At 38.2% G+C, this 21,258-nt stretch overlaps 1 protein-coding gene across 9 annotated transcripts in view; it reads right to left on the minus strand.

The window, feature by feature from the left end:
* Window positions 1-21,258, minus strand: part of Adamts6 (ADAM metallopeptidase with thrombospondin type 1 motif 6) — a 227,443-nt gene that overhangs the window by 11,749 nt on the left and 194,436 nt on the right. For 8 of the 9 annotated variants that reach the window (XM_040728949.1, XM_040728950.1, XM_040728947.1 and 5 more), the window contains 4 exons: window positions 19,617-19,746; window positions 12,425-12,629; window positions 3,929-4,105; window positions 1,956-2,112 (listed from right to left, as the gene is read on the minus strand). In XM_040728949.1, coding sequence (XP_040584883.1) covers window positions 1,956-2,112; window positions 3,929-4,105; window positions 12,425-12,629; window positions 19,617-19,746 — 669 coding nt within the window. Of the gene's footprint in view, window positions 1-1,955; window positions 2,113-3,928; window positions 4,106-12,424; window positions 12,630-19,616; window positions 19,747-21,258 lie in introns of those variants that run through there. The other variant, XR_005869853.1, reaches the window with a different exon arrangement.

The raw sequence follows: 21,258 nt of genomic DNA on the forward strand, positions 1-21,258 counted from the left end.
AGTTTGAAAGAAAATGGCCCCCAAAGGGAGTGGCACTACTAGGAGGTATGGTCTTGTTGGAGTAGGTGTGGCTGTATTGCAGGAAGTATGTCACTGTTGGGGTGTGTTTTGAGGTCTCCTATGCTCAAATTATGCCCAGTGTCACGGTTCACTTCCTGTTGCCTGCAGATTAAGATATAGATCTCTCAGCTCCTTCTGTAAGCACCATGTCTGCCTGTATCCCACCATATCTCACCATGATGATGGACTAAACCTGTAAAATGTAAGCCATCCCAATTAAATGTTTTCTTTTATAAGAATTGCCATGGTCATGACATCTCTTCACAGCAACAGAAACCATAACTAAGACAGTGACAACTTATGATTTGAGTCAAATGCTGTCTTCACTTTTCTGAGCACATCTTAAACTTCCCTAGTGATACATTACAGCTGGCTCACAGACAACTTAGTATATGCAGGCTGCCTTGATCCAAAAGGTTAAAGTCATTGATCTTCATTTGAGTATCCCTTAGAATTACATAAACTGCTTCACATAGCACATTCTTCCTTTAAATTAAAAAAAAATAGCTGGACGTGGAGGCATACTCCTATAATCCCAGTTTTTAAGACACTGGTAGAAAGGTCATGAATGCAAGGTCAGTGTGGGCTAAAAAAGGAATAATACATAAGCATAGTGGAAATTGACATGCTTCAAGGCTTTGCCAAATCTGAGTTTAAAGCCTGCTTTCTTTGTCTAATACTTCCTAGACTTGTAATCTGCGAAAATTACCATCTTTCTTTGTGCTTCCATGCCTCAGTATCTTTGTCCGCAATAATATGTCTCAAAAGATTATTGCAAAAATTGCATGATATTATGCAGAAATATAAAACAGAAAGATTGCTTATGTATATGACATAAATAAAATTAAAGGATCAATCATGCAGAATAGTTTAATTGATTAGTTCCATCTTCTCTCCTACTTAACCTTTCACTTTTCAATTCTGAAATAAAAACAGACCTTCTAAACTCAAGAGACAGGTTGCTAATAACTTATAATGAGTGAAAGACATCTACTTTCAAGACAACTGCTTCTGTTTGTTATACATTTTGAATTCTTTCCAAGAAATGGAAATTTCTAGGATATACCTTACTACAGGAACAACAACACAAGTAGATGGGATTAGAGCTAGAGGTTTGCACATTAAAAATATTTTAAAATTGCTGTGAGACATGGCTATACTACTGTAAAAAGGCAACTACATTACAACAAATACACAGTGTGGAGCCTTAGATAAACAAAAAGACATTTGTCAAAGTTGCAAGGCCTCTGTACACATCACACAAGACGATCCTCCTCCTCAAAACAAAATCCCAAAGACATTTTAAAATCATGAAGATAATTTTTAGAACATCCTCGAGCTGGATAGAGCTGACTTACAGGAACAGATATCTTTTGAAGAGGTTTATAAGCATTTAATTTTCACTAGAAAATTATCAACAAACTATCAAACTTTATAGCTGTATCTCTTTAAATAATTTAAGTCCATGGCTTCAGATGTTATTGGTAAGACTGTACATATATTTTATATATGAAGGAAATCTGAAATTCTGACTGTGCCATATTTATCTTCCTATTCTGGATAATTTCTGAAATCTCATACATAATACCATTTTGAATTACACTTGCATGAATAAAGTATGCTTACTTAAATGAAAGATAAAATTCAGGATTTTTGCTAGCATTTGGTATTAATAAAGGGAATTATCAGGCAATAGTGGTGCACACCTTTAATCCCAGGACTTGAGAGGCAAAGGCAGAGGCAGGTAGATCTCTGTGAGTTCCAGGCCAGCTTGGTCTAAAGAATGAGTTCCAGGACAGCCTGGAACAGAAGAAGAAAAAAGTAAAGAAATTTCAAAGTATAAAGTAGAGGAGAGTCCCAGAAATGCAATCAAACTCTTTCCAAGGGATACTCACCTTCAGTACTGGAGATAGGAGTACTGTCACATTTACTTTCACACTGCTGCATGGACGGAGGCCGAACAGTTTCTGGACATTCAACAGATGCCTGTCCAGTATAGGAGAGACACTGAACAGTTCGCATTTGCTGTCCAAGGCCACACTGAGCAGAGCACTAAATTAAAATATATAGAAGAATAAACTATTGACTTTCACAACGTTTATCAGATATTATTTTAACTATTGTACATATTAAATTTTAAAATCTATATGTAATTGTTATTGACAACTGTATGACTCATTTGTTTTACTATGGAATTGGTTTCAAAACTCAAGGATTATATTATTGCCCTAGAAAACTAAAGCAGTATAGTACTCCGAAGACAATGGATGGTAATTTCTTGGGCTATCATAACTACTCCAAACAAGCTTGGCAGAATTACAAGGGAATAAAGAGAAAATCTTACAGAGGAAGTAAAATAGTCAGCAATTCTCAGGCTGGAATTGACTTTGGATTGTTGTTTATTATAGGTGTTCACATCCAGCTTGATGACCCAATCGAGCACTCTGAATCTGATCAAAATGTTAGTTGAGTACAGCAGTGATGACTGGGCCAGTCAATAAGAATTCGAGGGCTGCTCAGTGTGGCTCAGTGAGCAAAGTTCTTATCCCACAAGCCTGATGACCTGAGTTTTATTCTTGGAACCCACATAAAGGTGAAAGGAGGCAATCAACTCCAGAAAGTTGTCCTGTGGCCTCTACACATTCACTGTGTCACATGAGTGCGCGCACACACACACAGCTGAGAGTTATTTTCTCAATGTGGTTTAATATATTTCTTCTTTGACATTTAGAAGAACAGTATTTAATTTCCCTCTTATATAAAACATATCAATTTGGTTTTCTTTTAAATTATTTTTTACTTGATAGAATTGCATTAATTTATCACAAATGGTCTGACATTTAAAATGTACATACACATGTATACTGTATAATGAATAATTTTTGTTAATTAACATAGGCATCATTTCACATAACTTCTTTTTTTATAGACTTTAACAATACCAATAGCAAGATAACACAAATTAACAACACACACACACACACACACACACACACACACGTGGGATATATATATATATGGAATGAAGGAATTCAAGTAGGAACTGGGCCACTAAGAAGGCTCAGTGTATAAAGGGGTTAGCTGCCAAGTCTGATGACCTGAGTTTGATCCTCAGCACACCTGTCACATACAACAAATTTATGTATTTTTACTCATAATAAAAGAAAAGTAGAAAAATAAAAATAAAAATGAGTTTGATATAAAATATATAAGACACAGCTAAAAGTACTGTATACTGTTTCCTAATTCACAGTATCCATCAGATAAAAGTAATTTGAAGTGTAAGCACTAATTTTTGTATCATATCAATCACAGCACTATTTTAATTAAGGCCCCCAAAACTTCTCTGTGAGGTTAGAGGGAATAATCTACTTTATGAGTGGGAAAATTAAGACATTGATATTAACTGATTTATTGCTGGATTAGTTGAGAACTAGGATTGGAATACATTGGTTTGCTTACACTTCTGCTTATTGAGTCTGGTTGACTTTGAACTTGAAATGGTAGGCTCCAAAGAACAAGTGAGTTTGGGGCTTGGATGGTAGTGCATGCCTATTATCCCTGTTAACAGGTTGAGGCATGAGGATTGTGAGCTTGAAGACAGTATGACCTACACCGAGTTTTGGCCCTGTGGCAAAACCCCCAAATGATAACAATAATAATGATAGCAATAGAGTGGGATGTTCCCAGGTGTGGAGAAATGTGGTGTATGTGTCCACAGTTGGTCCCAAAGGCTTGCTTAGATTCACAGGTAAATCTCATACTTAGGATTCCCAGGAGCATCCTTACTCCTGCCTGGACCCTCCCAATGATCACATCAGAAAGCCCAGGCTTGTATCTCAAAGGGTCCCAAGTCTGGCTGCCATACCTGACCCCAGTCTCCTGTAACCCAGCGGGGAGGAGGACAGCGACCCAGACTGCAGCGGATGCGAGCAGGAGGCTTGCTCTCCTCTGGACATTGTGCAGCTGGGAATGTTTTAGAAAGGTCACTACTCTTGCATAGAACAATCCGATGCTTGAATCCTGGACCACATTTTGGAGTACACTGGAAATAAAAACAAATATAGAATAACAATAGTTTAATCACAGGAAAATGTGAAGAGACTATTGAAGTAAATGTGCATATGTATACAATACACACTATAAGAAAAAGCTCCCAGTTATAAAGCCCCTTCAACAGTTTAAGGGGAAGTACTTTACTCTTTTCCCCAAGGTCTTTAAGAGCTAAATTCAATGTTTGCTTTTCTTGGCTAATACTTTCTTCTTTTATTAGGGATAGGCTTATTCCTCCATTCTTCCCCAGTCTTGGCCTCCTTCAGCTGTGATAAGAGTCTGTGGAGCTTTGGAATGTGGAAGCCTACTTGCTGGGTGTAGTCTTTAAAAGGGAACTTTTATGTTATTAGTAGACCACAAGAACGTGTCTTTGTGGAGCAAGCTAGTGGTGGAGTAGATCGATTATTCCAGTATGGTAGTCAAGAATACATGGCTGCACAAACACCTCTGGACACAAGCATTAAAACTGGGGGTCTGCTCATCACACTGAAACGACCCTTCTTCCTATGCCACAAACCCTATCCTTTCCCTGTTTCTAGATGCTTTTTTAAAGTTACCTACTTACTGCAGTGGCTGACGGAAGTTCTAAGATCTTCTGGATCCTTCCTCCAAATCCCCATCTTCCTCTCAGTCAATTGAGGACTTACACACATGTGAGCTGTTATTTGTATCTTTCATCCAAACATATTTCCCAAGCCTATAGCAGTGGTTCTCAACTTGTGGGTCGCAATCCTTTGACAAACCTCTATCTCCAAAAAATATTTACACTACGACCCACAACAGCATCAAAATTACAGTTATCAAGTAGAAATGAAATAATTTGGTTGGGGGTTCACCATAACACAAGGAATAGTATTAATAGGAGCAACATTAGGAAGGCTGAGGACCACTGCTCTGTAGAGTGGAACTGAAGGCTATTCATGTTCAAAAGGCCTGTATTCTTATTTAAGAGACAGGCATGTGAATACAAGGCTAATGCCATATACAATGAGAGTGGGTGTAGAAAATAAATTCCTGTGTACTTTATCATCACTGGCTTTTGACTGGTTTTATTCAGTGAAGTCTTTGAGCCTATTATATTGGCATAGAAAAGGAGAAAATATTGAAGTTTTTTCTTAGATTAAAAAAAATCAAGGATTCTATATATTCTCTTTATCATAATGAATCTAGAAGTAGAATGCATTTCCTCGAACTTAGAAAAAGACTCATCAAGATGTATTTTCAAGGACAACATGCAGCTCTTCTAAGATCCCTTCAGAGGAGGCAAGAGTTAAGAGTTAAAGAGACGAAAATCTTGTTTTCTTACTCATTTTCAAAGCCAAATTATTCAACAACTACACTGGGTCTCAGCCCTACAGAGCTAGCCACAAATACTCCATATCTATAGCCTGACTATCAGTTCTGGTCTTTAAATATTGTACTACTTAGGCATGATAATAAAATTAAATAAAAAGTCACTTATTGGAAAAAACTGAAGGCAGGGGATACCACTTAGAAGGGGGTCATTCAGAGTGTAACTGCCCAGCAATCCTGATCATGCAATCAGGAGAGAGCTGAAAGAGCAGGGGAGTTATCAAGGGTGTGTCAAAAGAAAACAGGGTACCTTTTTGAAAAGGCTGCCTTCAAGAGAGATTGAATGATGCCTGCTCTTCTCCACAGCCTCCTTCCCCAACACCAGTCTCTGAGGCCCAGGGCTTGGGCTTTGCTCTTCAGCTGCTCATACACTGACTCTTTGGTGCTGTTTATCTTTCCTTCCATTAACCCATTTAGGGGAGAGCTAGGCTTCCTGGTAAGGAAGGAAAGGGAAGCCTGCCTTTGCTAAATAAACACAAATGGCAGACAACAGCCGTTTCCTCCCTCTTGACCAAAACATAATGGCAATAAAGATGGTGCTCAACTAGACAGTAATGTCTGCACTTCCTAAATTATGCTCTGCTCCTGATAGTTTTCCTAGGTCATCTTGGGGGAAATAATAGCAGGTACTAATGTTTTTCTTAAGTGGTAGTCCCAACATGTGCACCCCACTTCCCAGCACTCTTTCTCTTATGTCAGTTGTCGTAAACAAGACATAAGAAATATGACTAACATGTCCTCAGCATGCATGTCTGACTGCAGGCAGCCTCCAGTGATGCCTCTGAGCTTTTTAAATCTATCTGAGAATGTCACTTCGAAGATGAACTAGATAGAATAAAAATACCAATGAAGTGGAAGTATGATCAGTGTGAAATTAAATGCAGGACCCCTTATATTTCACCTATAGCTTCCATTCCAAGGTGGCTGTATTTGGTTATTCCATCTGAAAACAAAAATGTGGTGATGATGTAAAACTAACCTATTTCACCCATAGGCAAAAGTTATTTCACCCATTGGCCAAAGCTTCTTCTTGTTTCTCTTTTTAAGGACGACTTAATTCAACCTTTGTGCTCCTTTCCCTCTCTTCTCTCTTTTGCCTTTTTTTTCTTACTTGAGGAAGGAACTCACTCTATAATCCAGGTCAGTCTAGGACTTACTTATTATGTTACTCAGGCTGGCTTCAAACTCACAGCAATTCTCCTGTCTGTGAGAATTGCAGGAATTACCGGCATGTGCACTACAATAGTTTGTGTTTATGTTCAGACTTTTTAAGCAGTTTCCCTCCTCTCTTAAAATTCTGTGTCCTTCAATTCTTAATTCCAACAAACTGCAAAGGCTGCTGATCCCATTTTAGGTTCCTCTTAAGAAAGGAAAGAGGCCAGTGAGTGAGGTGAGGAAAGACTTACACAAATGCCACGAAGTCAGCAGACAGAGAAATCACTTCCCAAGGTGGCAAAGGAGACCTCTCCCTCCCGAAGATCTGCAGCCAACTAGAACTGCCAGGAACCACTATCATAGATAGACCCCAGAGTGTCTGAAGGTGACCCATGGCTCATTAGAACACCTAATGCACACTCTTGAATGAAGATTTCAAATGCTAAAGAGACATGTGGTACATGAAGGTATTTGTGGAACTACAGGTAACAGAACATACACAAGAAAGCCCATACTATGCAAGTAACCCCAAAGTTCCATCTTTGTCACTGGGCTTCTAAATCTTTCTCTGCATGTGCCCACTTCTTTTGGTAATATTATTCCTTTGTAACAAATTCTCTATCTTTTCTTTTTACTCTCTACATGGCTCTGTCAAATTCCCTATTTAGGGGTCACAAAACCCCCCCGTGGAGGTGACTACAAACTCTGATATGAGTGAATATATCTCTGACCACCTCAGCTATGAATTTCTATAATAGCTATGCATTCATACCTCACAATTCCCCATTATTAAATACTATCACACCGTACTCTAGGTACTGTATGAATATATCTTATTTTCCTGAGCCCACTAGGTCCTTTCATCTCTACAGTGCCTGTCCCAGGAAGCACTCAATTGTACTTATGGACTCGACATCCCAAAGCTATTGAAGCCAAATATATGGTCTTCCATTATGAATTTTACTATAACAGATTTGTCATCTTTATTGGTCAACATCCATGTATTTCTCTGAGGATCCTGGTATGGATTCACAACCATGCAAAATGGCTAGTATTATCAATGAACTTAATTTTCAGGTGAATTTAGACATTCATGAACTCTGTGTGGGGGAATCTGTTTTCTTTTCTACGATTACAGACTATATCATATCAATGTTTATATGCTTGACAGAACCTAGGAATCCAAGTTAGGTGGGCAGAATGTGATTACAGAGACTGTAATATAGCCAGGCAACTTGAGAGAACACCCACATTTCTGCCAGAGATTCCATGAAAAACTTGCTCAGAATTTTGCTCCCATGGACCATCTTTTTTTTGTTAGGAGAGAAGGTTAAGCTCTTTCTATGTAGCCTCGACTGCTCTGGAACTTGCTATGTAGACCAGTCTGACTTCAAAGCCATAGAGATATGTCTGCCTCTCTCAGTTGCTGAGATTAAAGGTATGTGGCCACCAGTAGTCCTTCTACTCATGGACTAATTTTAACAAAGGCTGTTCAAGGAGTGAGGGACCAGTTACATACAGAGGTTCCTAAAGGAAAGTCTTTAAGTCTTTTGTTTGCCTCTGTGAACTTAAGAGGACTCCTGAAAATGCTCAAAGCAAGTATCACAATGTTCCTAGCATGATATTATAGAACAGAGTCTAATACACATCTTTTATTGACTTGAAAGAATTCTTTTTAGGTACCCATTCTCCTTAACATTAACCAACACTACAGAAAGATTAAGCTCCTCTATGGGAAATGTGAAAAGGGTATGTAGCAGTGGTTCTCAACCTGTGAGTCTCAACCCTTTGAAGTCGAAAGGCCCTATTACATGGTAGCATAAGAAGATTGGAAAACACAGATACTTACATCATGATTTATAACATTAGCAAAATTACAGGTATGAGGTAGCAACAAAAATAATTTTATAGTTGGAGCCACCACATGAGGAACTGTATTAAAGGGTCACAGCATTAGGAAGGTTGAGAACCACTGGGACAGAGATATACACATACAAGCATGCCTGTGCATATCATGCATACTGATGCGTCAAAAGTTAATTGCCTAAAACCTTATTTTCCACAAGGTCATTTTTTAAGTGCACTGGCATTATATCATTTTGTCAAGAAGAATGCCCTCCCTTTATACCCAAAAGATACACATTCATACAACAAGGATATCTGTTCCACTATGTTCATAGCAGCATTATTTGTAATAGCCAGAACCTGGAAGCAACCTAGATGCCCCTCAACTGAAGAGTGGATAGAGAAAATGTGGTACATTTACACAATGAAGTACTATTCAGCCAGAAAAAAAATGGAATCTTGAAATTCTCTGGCAAATGGATGGTACTAGAAGAAACCATCCTGAGTGATGTAAGCCAGTCACAAAAAGAGAAACATGGTACGTACTCACTCATTTATGGATTATAGACATGAATCAGTGAGTGCCAGCATACAATCTCATTGTCAGAGAGTCTGGGAAACAGAAACTTCATCCAGCGACTGATGAAACCAGAGGCAGATACCCACAGATAAAAACTGAACTGAACTCCTGGAATCTAGTGTCAGAAAGGGAGAACTGATGGTCAAAGGAGTTAAGACTGGGCTGGTTTAACCCACAGAAACAGTTGACCTGAACAAGGGGGAGCTCTTGGACCCCAGATTGATGGCTGTTTGGAACGCATAGGACTGACCCAGACCCCCTGAATGAGGGTGTCAGTGAGGAGGCCTAGGTAATCTACGGGGACTTGGGTAGTATTTATCCGTGGCATACAAAAAGACTTTGAGTGCCCATCCTACAATGAGGGATGCTGTCTCAGCCTGGACTTTCAAAGGAGGGCCTAGACCCTACCCTGGATGACTTGACAGACTCTGGAGATCTATCATGCAGGGCCTTACCCTGGAGATTCATTGGGGAACTGGGGGGTATGGTAGGGAGGATGGGAGGAAGAGGGAGCTGTGATGAACATGTGAAACAAGCTTGTTTCTAATTTAAACAAAAAAGAAAAAATTACCTGCTATGATAATAATAAATGCTATTGTTTGTTTGTTAATTTTTTAATATATAGGGTAATTCCTGAAAAAAAGAATGCCCTCATTTTATTTTAGTCAGATTACATGTAATAATAACATAAATGAAGATATATTACTTATTTGACTTTTGGTATGCTATATTCCTCACCTCCCTTTCTCTTCTCCAGATATAATTTAGAAGAAATTAAAATTATTGTTTACCAACAAAACAGCCTAACTTGCTATATTTCAAGTTAAAACTGATTTGTAAAGAACTCATACCTAAAATTATGTAGTAAACTATTGTATTACTTAGAAAAATTAACTCTAAAAAATCTGGACCTTCATCATCATCTCTGACTTCAATCTCTATTATAGAGCTATAGTCTTGAAAAAAGCTTGGTATTGGCACAAAACTAGACAGACAGACCAATGGAATCTAACTGAAAACCCTGATATGGACCCACACACATATGAACACTTGATTTCTGACAAAGAAGCTAAAATTATACAATAGGAAAAGGAAAGCATCTTCAACAAAGGTTGCTGGCCGAACTGGATGCTGGCATGTTAAAGACTGCAGATAGATCCATATGTATCGCCATGCATAAAACTTAAGTCCAAATGGATCAAAGACCTCAACATAAATCCAACCACACTGAACATCTTAGAAGAGAAAGTAGGAGGTACCCTGGAACTAATTGGTACAGAAGACTGCTTCCTGAACATAACACCAGTAGCACAGACACTGAGATTGACATTTAATAAATAGGACCTCCTGAAACCGAGAAGCTTCTGAAAGGCAAAGGACACAGTCAACAAGACAAAATGGCAGCCCACAGAATGGGAAAAGATATTCACCAACCCCACAAAATTTAGAAAGAACTCAAGAAGCTAGTCACCAAAACACCAAATAATCCAATTAAAAAGTGGGGTACAGAACTAAATAGAGAACTCTCAATAGAGGAATCTAAAATCGCTGAAAGACACACAACAAAGTGCTCAACATCCTTAGCCATCAGGGAAATACAAATTAAAACAACTTTGAGATACTATCTTATTCCTGTCAGAATGGCTAAAATGAAAAACACCAATGACAGCTTATGCTGGAGAGGATGTGGAGAAAGGGAAACACTCCTCCACTGCTGGTGGGAATGTAAACTCATACAGCCACTTTGGAAATAAGTAGGGTGGTTCCTCAGGAAAATGGGAATCAGTCTATCACACATCCAGCAATTCCACTCTTAGGCATATACCTAAAAGTTGCACATTTCTACAACAAGGACATCTGTTCATCCATGTTCATAGCAGAATTATTTGTAATGGCCAGAACCTGGAAGCAACCTAGATGTCCATCTTCTGAAGAATGGATGGAGAAAATGTGGTACATTTACACAATGGGGTACTACTCAGCAGAAAAAAAATGGAATCTTGAAACTCACAGGCAAATGGATGAAACTAGAAGAAACCATCCTTAGTGAGGTAACCCAGTCACAAAAAGACAAGCATGTTATGTGCTCACTCATATATTGATTTTTAGACATAGAGCAAAGGATTACCAGCCTACAATCCACACTGCCAGAGAAGCTAGGAAATAAGGAGGACCCTAAGAGAGACATACATGGTCCCCCAGAGAAGGGGAAAGGGGCAAGATCTCCTGAGCTAATTGGGAGCACTGTGGGGGGGGCGATGGAGTTAGGAGAAAGAGAAGGGGGAAAGGAGGGGAGAGAAAGACATGAAAGAGCAGGAAGACTAAGTCAGGGAAAGAATAGAGGAGAACAAGAAAAGAGATACCATAATAGAGGGAGCCATTGCAGGTTTGAAGAGACATCTGGCACTAGGGAAATGTCCAGAGATCTACAAGGATGACCCCAACTAACAATCTAAGGAATAGTGGAGAGGCTACCTTAAATGCCCTTCTCCAATAATGAGATTGAATCCAATCATAGAGAGGGAGGAGTGATGAGCAAAGGGGTCAAGACCAGCCTGGAGAAACCCACAGAAACAGCTGACCTGAACAAAGGGGAGCTCATGGACCCCAGACTGATAGCTTGGAAACCAGCATAGAACTGATCCAGACCCCCTGAACCTGGGTGTCAGTTAGGAGGTCTGGGCAATCTATGGGGCCTCTGGTAGTGGATCAGTATTTCTCCCTAGTACACGAATGGACTTTGGGAACCCACTCCACATAGAGGGATACTCTCTCAGCATAGACACATGGGGGAGGGTCTAGGCCCTGCTCCAAATGATATGACAGACTTTGAAGATCCCTCTTGGAAGGCCTCACCCTCCCTGGGGAACAGAAAAGGGATGGGATAGGGGGTCGGTGGGGGGCAGGGGAGGAGAGGAGTGAGAGGGAACGGGGATTGACATATAAAACAAGATTGCTTCTAATTTAAATAAAAGAAAAAACATCTGGGCCTTCAAAATGAAACACCAGAAAAAACATCTCTTGATCTCCAATATGTTTCAGGATAAGAAAACTTCTTGACCCCCTCCTTTGAATTTCAGTTTTTAATTCCATATCACTAATGCTGAGCTTCCGGAGCACCAGGAAGAACCTCCCCTAAGAGTATCTATCATAATGCTATTTCAAGTTTACTTTACAAGTATTTAATTAATGATTAGTTTCTCATTGAGTTTTTTTGCTCCAAAAGTCTCTTACCTCTGGACAAATAATAATAAAATATAATATGGCCAAATTCACTTTTAGGTAGCTCTCAGTTATTAAGTCTAATCCCCATGCTCAGGTGTGCTTAAATATTAAATGCTTTGGTATTGATAACTAAGGCATCCCAGATTTCCTTACTTCAGACCAGTCCAAAGCTACCCACTGAGGTGGACATGACTGGTTGTTACAGGACTCTTTCTCCATCGGCCGGTGTGTTAAACAGTCACCGTGGTCCAAAGTCTCCTCCTCCGACGGCCCGATCCTCCTGACGCAGAGCACAGCCCTCGTGCGCACCCCTCCATCGCAAGTCCTGCTGCACTCCAACCAGTCTCCAATGAACCATCTGAAGAAGACGTGCAATACAGAAAACAGTGGCTTCAGCGCACTGAGGCTTCTAGCTGAGAGCGTTTCCCTAGAAAGGCTGACAGCTCAGTGGTAGTTGACAGGACAATGTAAATGCAAGAGCAAATCACTGCTTGCTGTCACTCAGCTGTCATCCAAAGTGCAATATGTAGGTTTCGAAACAAGCAGAAACTAGTTCACCCAAACAATGCAACAGGTGCTCTCAAACTTTTTGCTCTCTCTTTTAACATTAATTTCTGAAGATAAGATTTACCTCATAAGATTTTCATGAGGATTAACTTATATATTTAAAAGTTCTAGGACACGTTTAACAACTGGTTATCCAGGGAAGGGGCAGAGTTATGATTTGTGCCATTTGCCCTTTTCCTTTTGTAAAGAGCAAATACTTCACTAATGCCAATTTCAAGCTGCGGGCTTGAATAAAGAACACACGCTAATGCAGGGTCCAGGAAACAATAGGTGATGTAGACACTCCACTGAGTGCAGGCTGGAATGTAACAAGCATGAAGAGTGTTATAACGACATTGTAGCCATTTCTCCACAAGTGAGGATCATGTGCTAAAGTCCAAATGAGCTGGCACTTGTTCTCCAATGAAGGCAGAAACTTTGCAGTCCTTACAGGGAAAGAGAAAGACCGGGTATCTATCCTTAAAATATGAATCTGCGAAGGTGGAGCCCTAAGCCAGTTCTATGAAAACATAGAAAAGGAGGAGAAAAACTCTTCATGCTTCTCCACAGCTAGTACAGAAAGAAACCAAATGTCTTAAACATGTCCTGCACTTATGTCATTCCTATTCTTCTGTTTGAAGTCACCAGTGAGCTGTCACATGTACATAATTTCAAGAAAGGCTTTTTGGTATCACTTCTGCACTATCACTCTCCTGGATGCTACTAATAGGTCCAGTGGGAAGCATGACCCAGTTCAGGTCAATAAGAATTCTACTTTAGAATTTTTATATCTTAGCTGAAGCCAAAGGGATCCTTTCCCTTCCTGTCAAAAAGGTGTATGAGGACACATGTCTAGAGCTGCTCATGCCATGTTCCCCCTCAAAAAGAGGAGCTGGGAGTCCTGTTGATGCCTCAGCTCAAGATTCTAGTAGGTCTACTCTTACATTCTCCTAAGCTTTGTTACCTAAACTTTACGTACTGAAGTCAGCTCAAGTTGAAGTTTTAACTATTTGCCACCAGAATAGTGGCCATTATATTCCTAATAAGCATTAGCTGAATGCCTACCATATTCAAGGTATTCTGCTTTATTTTAGAGGAAAGAAAATAAGATTTTATGTTAGTAAAATAGTTCTCCACAGTCACAAAAAGAGCAACACTGGAACCAAGACTGGATTCCCCTTCAACTGTCATTTCTACTGAATCTCATATATCATAGGATATTTTCTTCAATCTATGATTATAAACTATGCAGCTATCATGTTTATGTTCTTGGATATGAGACTAACCAGAGGAATGTCAAAAGCTCAAGAACCAATTCCTCACCACTTCCCTGATCAAAGTCCACTAGGTATATATTATATATGAAAGGCAATGTCTTAGGGACATGGGAGTACCAGCACCCTAATGTAAAACTGCATTTAGTCACCAAGTCAAAATGACTTTTGCTCGATTACTTGCTTTATCACTATTTATAGAAAATGAGGTTAATAAATATAAATCAGTTTTAAACTTAAATACATTTCACAACTCAAAAGAACTTTTAACCTAAATTCATTTTAAAATTACAGTTTAATGTTGAACTTAAAAACTTTGATACAGCCATAATTTTTTTCTGCTAAGTCATTTTCCAAAGGAGATTTAAAGTGTTTCCTTCTTCTTTTCCTTCTCGTAAATGAACATGACCCTGAGTTGTTAGTACCATATTTGGTAAGGAGGAAAATGTGTACTGAGAATAATCACTTGCATGGATGCCATAGTAAAACTCTGATTCAATTCGCAACAGTGATTTCATCACCAAGATTAGGGGGTAAAACAGAAATGTGTATAACTCAGCCACAAAAAGCTCGGTCATACCACTTCCAGCCATGATCTCATTAGGTCTCATAATGCAAGAGGGATGGAGACCTTCAAATTAAACACAGGTGCTCCCAGGCCGCATGACTCGGGAGGCACAGCTATTCTTTAGAGGACGGGGCCAGGGAACCCACCCCTATAGTTTTAATATTTACTTATTTTTATTATTCTTTGTCACTTTTTTATTATCAGTAGTATTTCCTCAGAATCTTAGTCTGAATTTATCACTCTACTCATCAACTTGGAAAACATGGAAGTAAATGATTAACTAAACACCCTGCCAAATCCCTCCGACTGTAACCTCAGGCTTCACATTCAGTTCTGGTCTCGCTGTATTGCACATCATATTATCTCTTCCTGTGTCTCTTTGAAAGCTGATTCAGGGTCTAACTATTGAAGTCAACTTTGCATCTGTCTCAGTCCCCTGTCCTCTTGTCTAGTTTAGAATTGCTGCCTCCTTCCTTTTCCTCCTCTACGTGCCTGACTCTTTGTTTCCTATTTTCTCACCTTGAGATTTTGTAATAAAATAATTCCGGGAGATACCATTTCTGAGAATATCAGCTGTTGAACCTTTATGGCCTGAGACATCCCAGAGCTGGTTTTTCTCAACATCTAGTTGTTTTTTGTTTGCTTTGAGACAGGATCTCACTCTAAAGATCAAACTGGCCTTGAACCTACTGTGATCCACCTGCCTCTGCCTCCCAAGTGTTGGGAGTAAAGTGCATGCTACCATGCCTGGCTTTTTCTCAACACCTAGTGATCAAAATGACTACCATCTGTTGGGGCTAAAATTAGTAGTATTCATGTGGGGAGGTTTGTTTGCTTTTTGTGGTTCTTTGCTTTTGTCAGACAAGGTCTCATTCTCTAGTCCAGACAGGTTTAGACTCACTATGAGCCCTAGTGGCCTTGAATCCCCAGCAATTCGACTTCAGCCTCTCAAAGCTCTGAAACTAAAGGCATACATTAGAGGATTAGTGTTTGAACCTCTGAAAACAGAGTGACTTGTTGTACCTTGTATGATCTGATCTCATTCTACTATCTATATTAAGAAAATAAATACCTGGAGAAGGGGAAAAAGAGAGGAACTACATAAAATTTTGATCCAAACTTAATAAAACCATGCTTTTAAAGAGCTCATCATAAATCCAGATTTTTTGCATTATTATTTAAAGGAAAATGGCAGAGCAAATAAAACAAACCGTTACTAAATAGTTATATTTAAAGAAAAACAGTCTTGAACTGTGGGTTCAATAGCCAGCATTTGTGGGGATGGAAGAGACAAAGGATTTTCCAGTCTTTATTCCACTGTCAGCTAATCAACACTTCTCCTCTATAAACACATGACAAAATTAAGAAAAAGTCTTCAGAATTTGGCAGTATCATCTTTAATCAACAAGAGGCAATTATTTAACCTATTGTTTACTTAGGAGATGCTACAGCTTTCTTAGGTTTAAAAACAGTTCTTCAACGAATTGGAAAGTGGAGCTAAGATCAGAGAGAACCATATGCTGTAAACATTCTATAGGCATAGAATTTCCTCAATTCTTAAACAGCAATATAATAAACCTCTTTTCAATTGTGACAACTGGGAATACTTTGACGGAGCAAAGGAAGTCAGACACATAAAGTGCCACTAGACATTTGGTTTGTAACTTAGAATGCTAGTGATGTCTGGTATAATGGGAAAAACATCACTAGAGATTAAAATCCCTCATCTGTGAAATGATGAGAGTTGGCTGAGATTATCTATGACTCTTCCTACTCTCAAATTTCGTAGTTTTATAGAGAATGATCATGAATCTTTTTTCTAAACTTAAAATAACAAATTATAGTTGTCCATGGGTGAGGTTCAATGACTCAAAATAATTGTCAAACATTAAACCATAAAAGATTCTATTAAATAAAACCTAGCCCCTGAATAAAAATAAATTTCTTAAGTGAGCCTGGTAGCATAGGGCTGTAATATTAGTTACTTGAGAAACTGAAGCAGGAGACTTGCTGGAAATACAGAATAAGTCAAGACCAGCTCAGGCTACTTAATAAGATCCCATTTAAAAATAGATTGCAAAAAAGTAAAAAAGGCTAGAAATATAACTTGGCGGAGAGCTCCTGCCTGGCATATGCAAAGTCCTGAGTTTAGTCCCTAGTACAAACAAACGAATAATTTCTTCCTACTTTGGACTTTCTTTTATATGTTTGTTCATAATTTTCTTACTACACTTTTATATGACAGTTATTTTTATATTTATTTGCTCAGTTTGTCTTTAAGAAACCAAACTATAGTTCTGTGTACATTTTATTGATTAACTGATGTTTTAAAATTCTGGCCTCAGTATTACCATACTGTATAGTATTTTGGTTTGTTTGATTTCTACAAATTTAAAAACCATGGTATTATAAAGGAGTAATATTTACATTAAGGAGTCTACACATAGGTTTCATGTAGAAATATTATTGCTATTAAATAGAGTACCATAAAGACTAAACTCTTGGCCTTTCCCTCTGAGTTCAACTCAGCTTCTTTTTCTTATGCAAGGGCACTAGCTTCCAATCAATTGTATCCCTTAATATTAATATTTTCCTTTTCTCAGCCACATAAGGCTACATTATGGATCTATTTTCATTCTATTCACTACCTTGGCCCTGGAGTCAGAAGCAGGCAGATTTCTATTAAGTTTGAGGTCAGCCTGGTCTATATAGCAAGCTCCAGGGCTACATAGTGAGAACCTGCCTCAAAAAAAAAAAAGACAAAATGTCAAGTATCCAGTTCAGTGAAATTATATATATATATATATGTGTGTGTGTGTGTGTGTGTGTGTGTGTGTGTGTGTGTGTATGTATGTATGTATGTATATATATATATCATTCTTAAAATATTTCTGGGGAACAATTTGGCAATGTGTCACAAATACTAAAATGTTCTCTTTCTTGACTAGAAATTGTATTCTTCCTTATGTTGCACAAGGTATAACCATGCATAACAAGGTTTTAGTGGCAAAAAAATGGTTAGTGCTGTGCTATCACAGGAGAGCAAGAGCTTAAACAAAGTAAGGATTGAACAACAGTAGAATTAAATTTAAATAAACAATGACAGTACTACTAACTGCTGTAAAAGAGAATGTTCAAAATATACTAAGAATTGACTATAACATATAAAGACTATACCATTTCATTATATATATGTGTATCTATACATAAATAAACACCTAGAATAACATATATTAAAATACTAGCAGTGGTATTACAGGAGTTATTTTCTTTGCTATATCTGCATAGCGCATCATTGTGTAGAAAAAGAACCTGTTTCTTTTCTTTCATACCCACACATTAGGTCCTACTGAATCGTATGATGTTTATCCCTAGAATATCTACTAGGAATCTTATATATGCATTCTAAACATTTAAAATTTCTATTTCATTCTCTGAATCCAAAAGAATAAAGAAGAAAGTTAAAAGACAATAAGAAAAATTGACTAATAAATATATAAAAATATGTACCTTTAAATCTTTCAAAAAAGAAAAATAGTCAGACTAAACTTTCTTAATTTTACATTCTCTTAATGCTTTTCTATTGAATTCCACCTCCCACTTCCAATCTTAAATAAGGAACTTCATTTTAGAACTACATAAGGAAAGGAATTGCAAACTTATATTTAATCAGATGTATTAATATGATAATTAATATTAACCATTTAAAAAAGGCCTTAAGTTGGGCAATGGTGGTGCACACTTTTAACTCCAGCACTTAGGAGGCAGGGGCAAGGGAATCTCTGTGAATTTGAAGCCAGCCTGGTCTACAGAGTGAGTTTCAGGCCAGCCAGAGCTGTTACATAGTGAAATCCTGTCTGGAAAACAAAACAAGATAAAATAAAATTTTAAAAAAGCCTTTAATGATATATTCAACTCCATAATGTCTAGGTCAGTGGTTCTCAATCTCTGGGTCATGACCTCTTTTGGAGTAATGTATCAGATATCCTGCATATCAGATATTTAAATTATAATTCATAACAGCAGAAAAATTATAGTTATGAAGTAGCAATGAAAATAATTTTATGGTTGGAGGTCACCGCAACATGAGGAACTGTATTAAAAGCATTAGGGAGGTTGAGAACTTCTGTTATAGCTGGGATGAAGAGAGGCTTGAAATCTTCAAGGTGTTGGGTGTTTAAGAAAGTAGGCTTGAACAAATAAAGACGCATCGGTCAACATAAAACAGATGTAGCCAGTACCATCCAGAGGCCTTAAATGACCAGCCAAATGACAGGAGTGATATTTAAAATGCCAAATATCATGTAATTAACTTGATGAGCTGAACTCACAATTGCACAAACTGTGCTAAATAAACTGGAAGTATTCAGGCATCTTTACTGGCCTGCCCTTGGGGTTCTGACAGGATACATACTCAGCTGCAGCCACTAATGTGCACATTTGCTATGTTCCCTTTTAAAAGGGTCCTGCTTACCTCTCGTCTTCTCTGTCTCTGTCTATCTCTGTCTCTCTCTCCCCCTGCCTCTCTGTCTCACCCCCATGCCTCTCTTTTCTCCTTTGCTGCTCCTGTCCCCAGAGGCTGGTCTCCTCCCACCCACTTTCCCCATTCCCTTTCTTCTAATTAAAAAACAAAAACCAAAAAACCCTCCAAATGAGCTGTTGCATAGTGTTTTTTTTTCCTCGCGCTGCTTTTTTTAAAAGTTACAACACCTAGAGCATGAATTTTGACCATCACTTTGATTTACATAGTTTTGAGATTTGAGATGAGTTTATAAAGATAATTAGCAGTAAAGTAGACAAAGAAAGTAAGTGGTCTTTAAAAAAATGTCTATCACTCTTGATGCTTTGTGCTCCTCACTCAGTGGGATTACCACACAGTTCTAGGGTGTATTTGCAAATATGAATACATCATTGCTTGCAGTCAAAGAAACGAATTCTCACTTTTTGTCATACTTACTCAGGTGGGCAGGGCTCAGTGTTGCAGGCTCTTTGATTTTCAGGTGGCTTACTGTCAAGGTCACAGAAATTGTTCTGGACGATGGAGTTGTCATCCAATCTTTTACAGACCACTTCTTGTCTCTGGACACCTTTAAGAAATAGAAGGATGTGATTAGCTGGAGAGCAGTTTCCCTTCCAAAGGGTGAGGCATGTATTGCTTTCCTCTGGGAGTCAACCTCTCTGGATCACTGTTGTCCTATCTGTTCCAAAACACTTGTCTACTTTTCTAAAAGAACAGAAGTATTGGTCATTATATCCAAATTTTAAGCAAAATTATTGTTCTCATATTTATAGATGTTTTGAAGCTGCAATTAATATTTCCTTGTTTATGTTCATCTTCATGCTTTCCTTAAAATAATCCTTGAGTTTTCCAAAATCCCATGAGATAAATGTATTAATATACATTTCAATACAAGACAATGGATGCATATTTATTTAAAAACAGAACAGCAGGGACTAATTTGCTTTCTGACATTTTGTAGGACAAGAGGAAACAAGGTCATTTTTCATTAAGAATACATCACACCCACACATTTCACTTATTCTCTTGCATTTATGACATCATCTTTCTAAAAGCTCATCAAGTTTAGATTTCATATGTAATGGACCACTTTTGGACTATGAGAAACTAGTCTGTATATTTTAACAGAGTTGAATACCTGTTGATTATATCACTGTGAAATAATTTCATACATAGTTCATCCTAATGTAATTTACAAAATACTCATCTTGCTCTTAAAAACTAGTCCATGTGACTTGTTAGCAAAACTAAAAACATTCTTATTCTACAATTTACAAAATTCTTAAGTATATACTTATGATTTATTGGCAGACATACATACCACAACTTGCTCACATTTCACAAAATGCAATGACACACACACACACACACACAGAGACTTTTATTTATAAACATCGTTGGTGAGATTTTTTTATATATACTCATTTTTGCTTTGTATCAGGAATCAAAAGAAAGATATCAAAGAGAAATAAGTGTTCCAGATCATACAAAAGACATTGTTAGCAGTTTGCTCTGGGAAATGGGCACAAAAGCAAAGCTGTTCCCTGAAATTACCCACCCCACCCTATAAACACATAAACGAAATAATTCAGAATTATAAACGTAGCCCTGACAGCACGCCTGTAATCAAAAACTTGCATTCCAGCTAATTCTACACAGTTGTAGCTGCCTGCATGCCTGCCTGCCTGCATGCCTGCCTGCCTGCCTGCCTGCCTGCCTGCCTCCCTCCCTCCCTCCTTTCCTCCCCCTCTCTCTGCTTTCTTCTGGTTATTTTTGAGTTGTAACATAAATTTTTAAAAAGGAATTTGTTCACAAATGTGGAGTTCTTACGAAACAGAATCATTTGATGAAGGAAACTTTCCCTGAAGAAGTAGGCACCAAATGCTTTGCCCAAGGCGGCTTAGGTATGGGGAGCTTGTCTCAGTTGTTCTGCTAAGGTCACATTAAACCAAACCCTTTGAACTTAGGAGATTGACAGGAGAACCTATTAAGTCTACTGATCTCAGAACACTAAATTCTGTAGCCTCCACCTCAATAACTAGTTGTTGAAGAAGGTCTATTGTTTGCAGTGACAAGAGTC

The sequence above is a fragment of the Mesocricetus auratus genome, unplaced genomic scaffold (assembly GCF_017639785.1).
Source record: "Mesocricetus auratus isolate SY011 unplaced genomic scaffold, BCM_Maur_2.0 Super-Scaffold_100020, whole genome shotgun sequence".
NCBI lineage: Eukaryota > Metazoa > Chordata > Mammalia > Rodentia > Cricetidae > Mesocricetus > Mesocricetus auratus.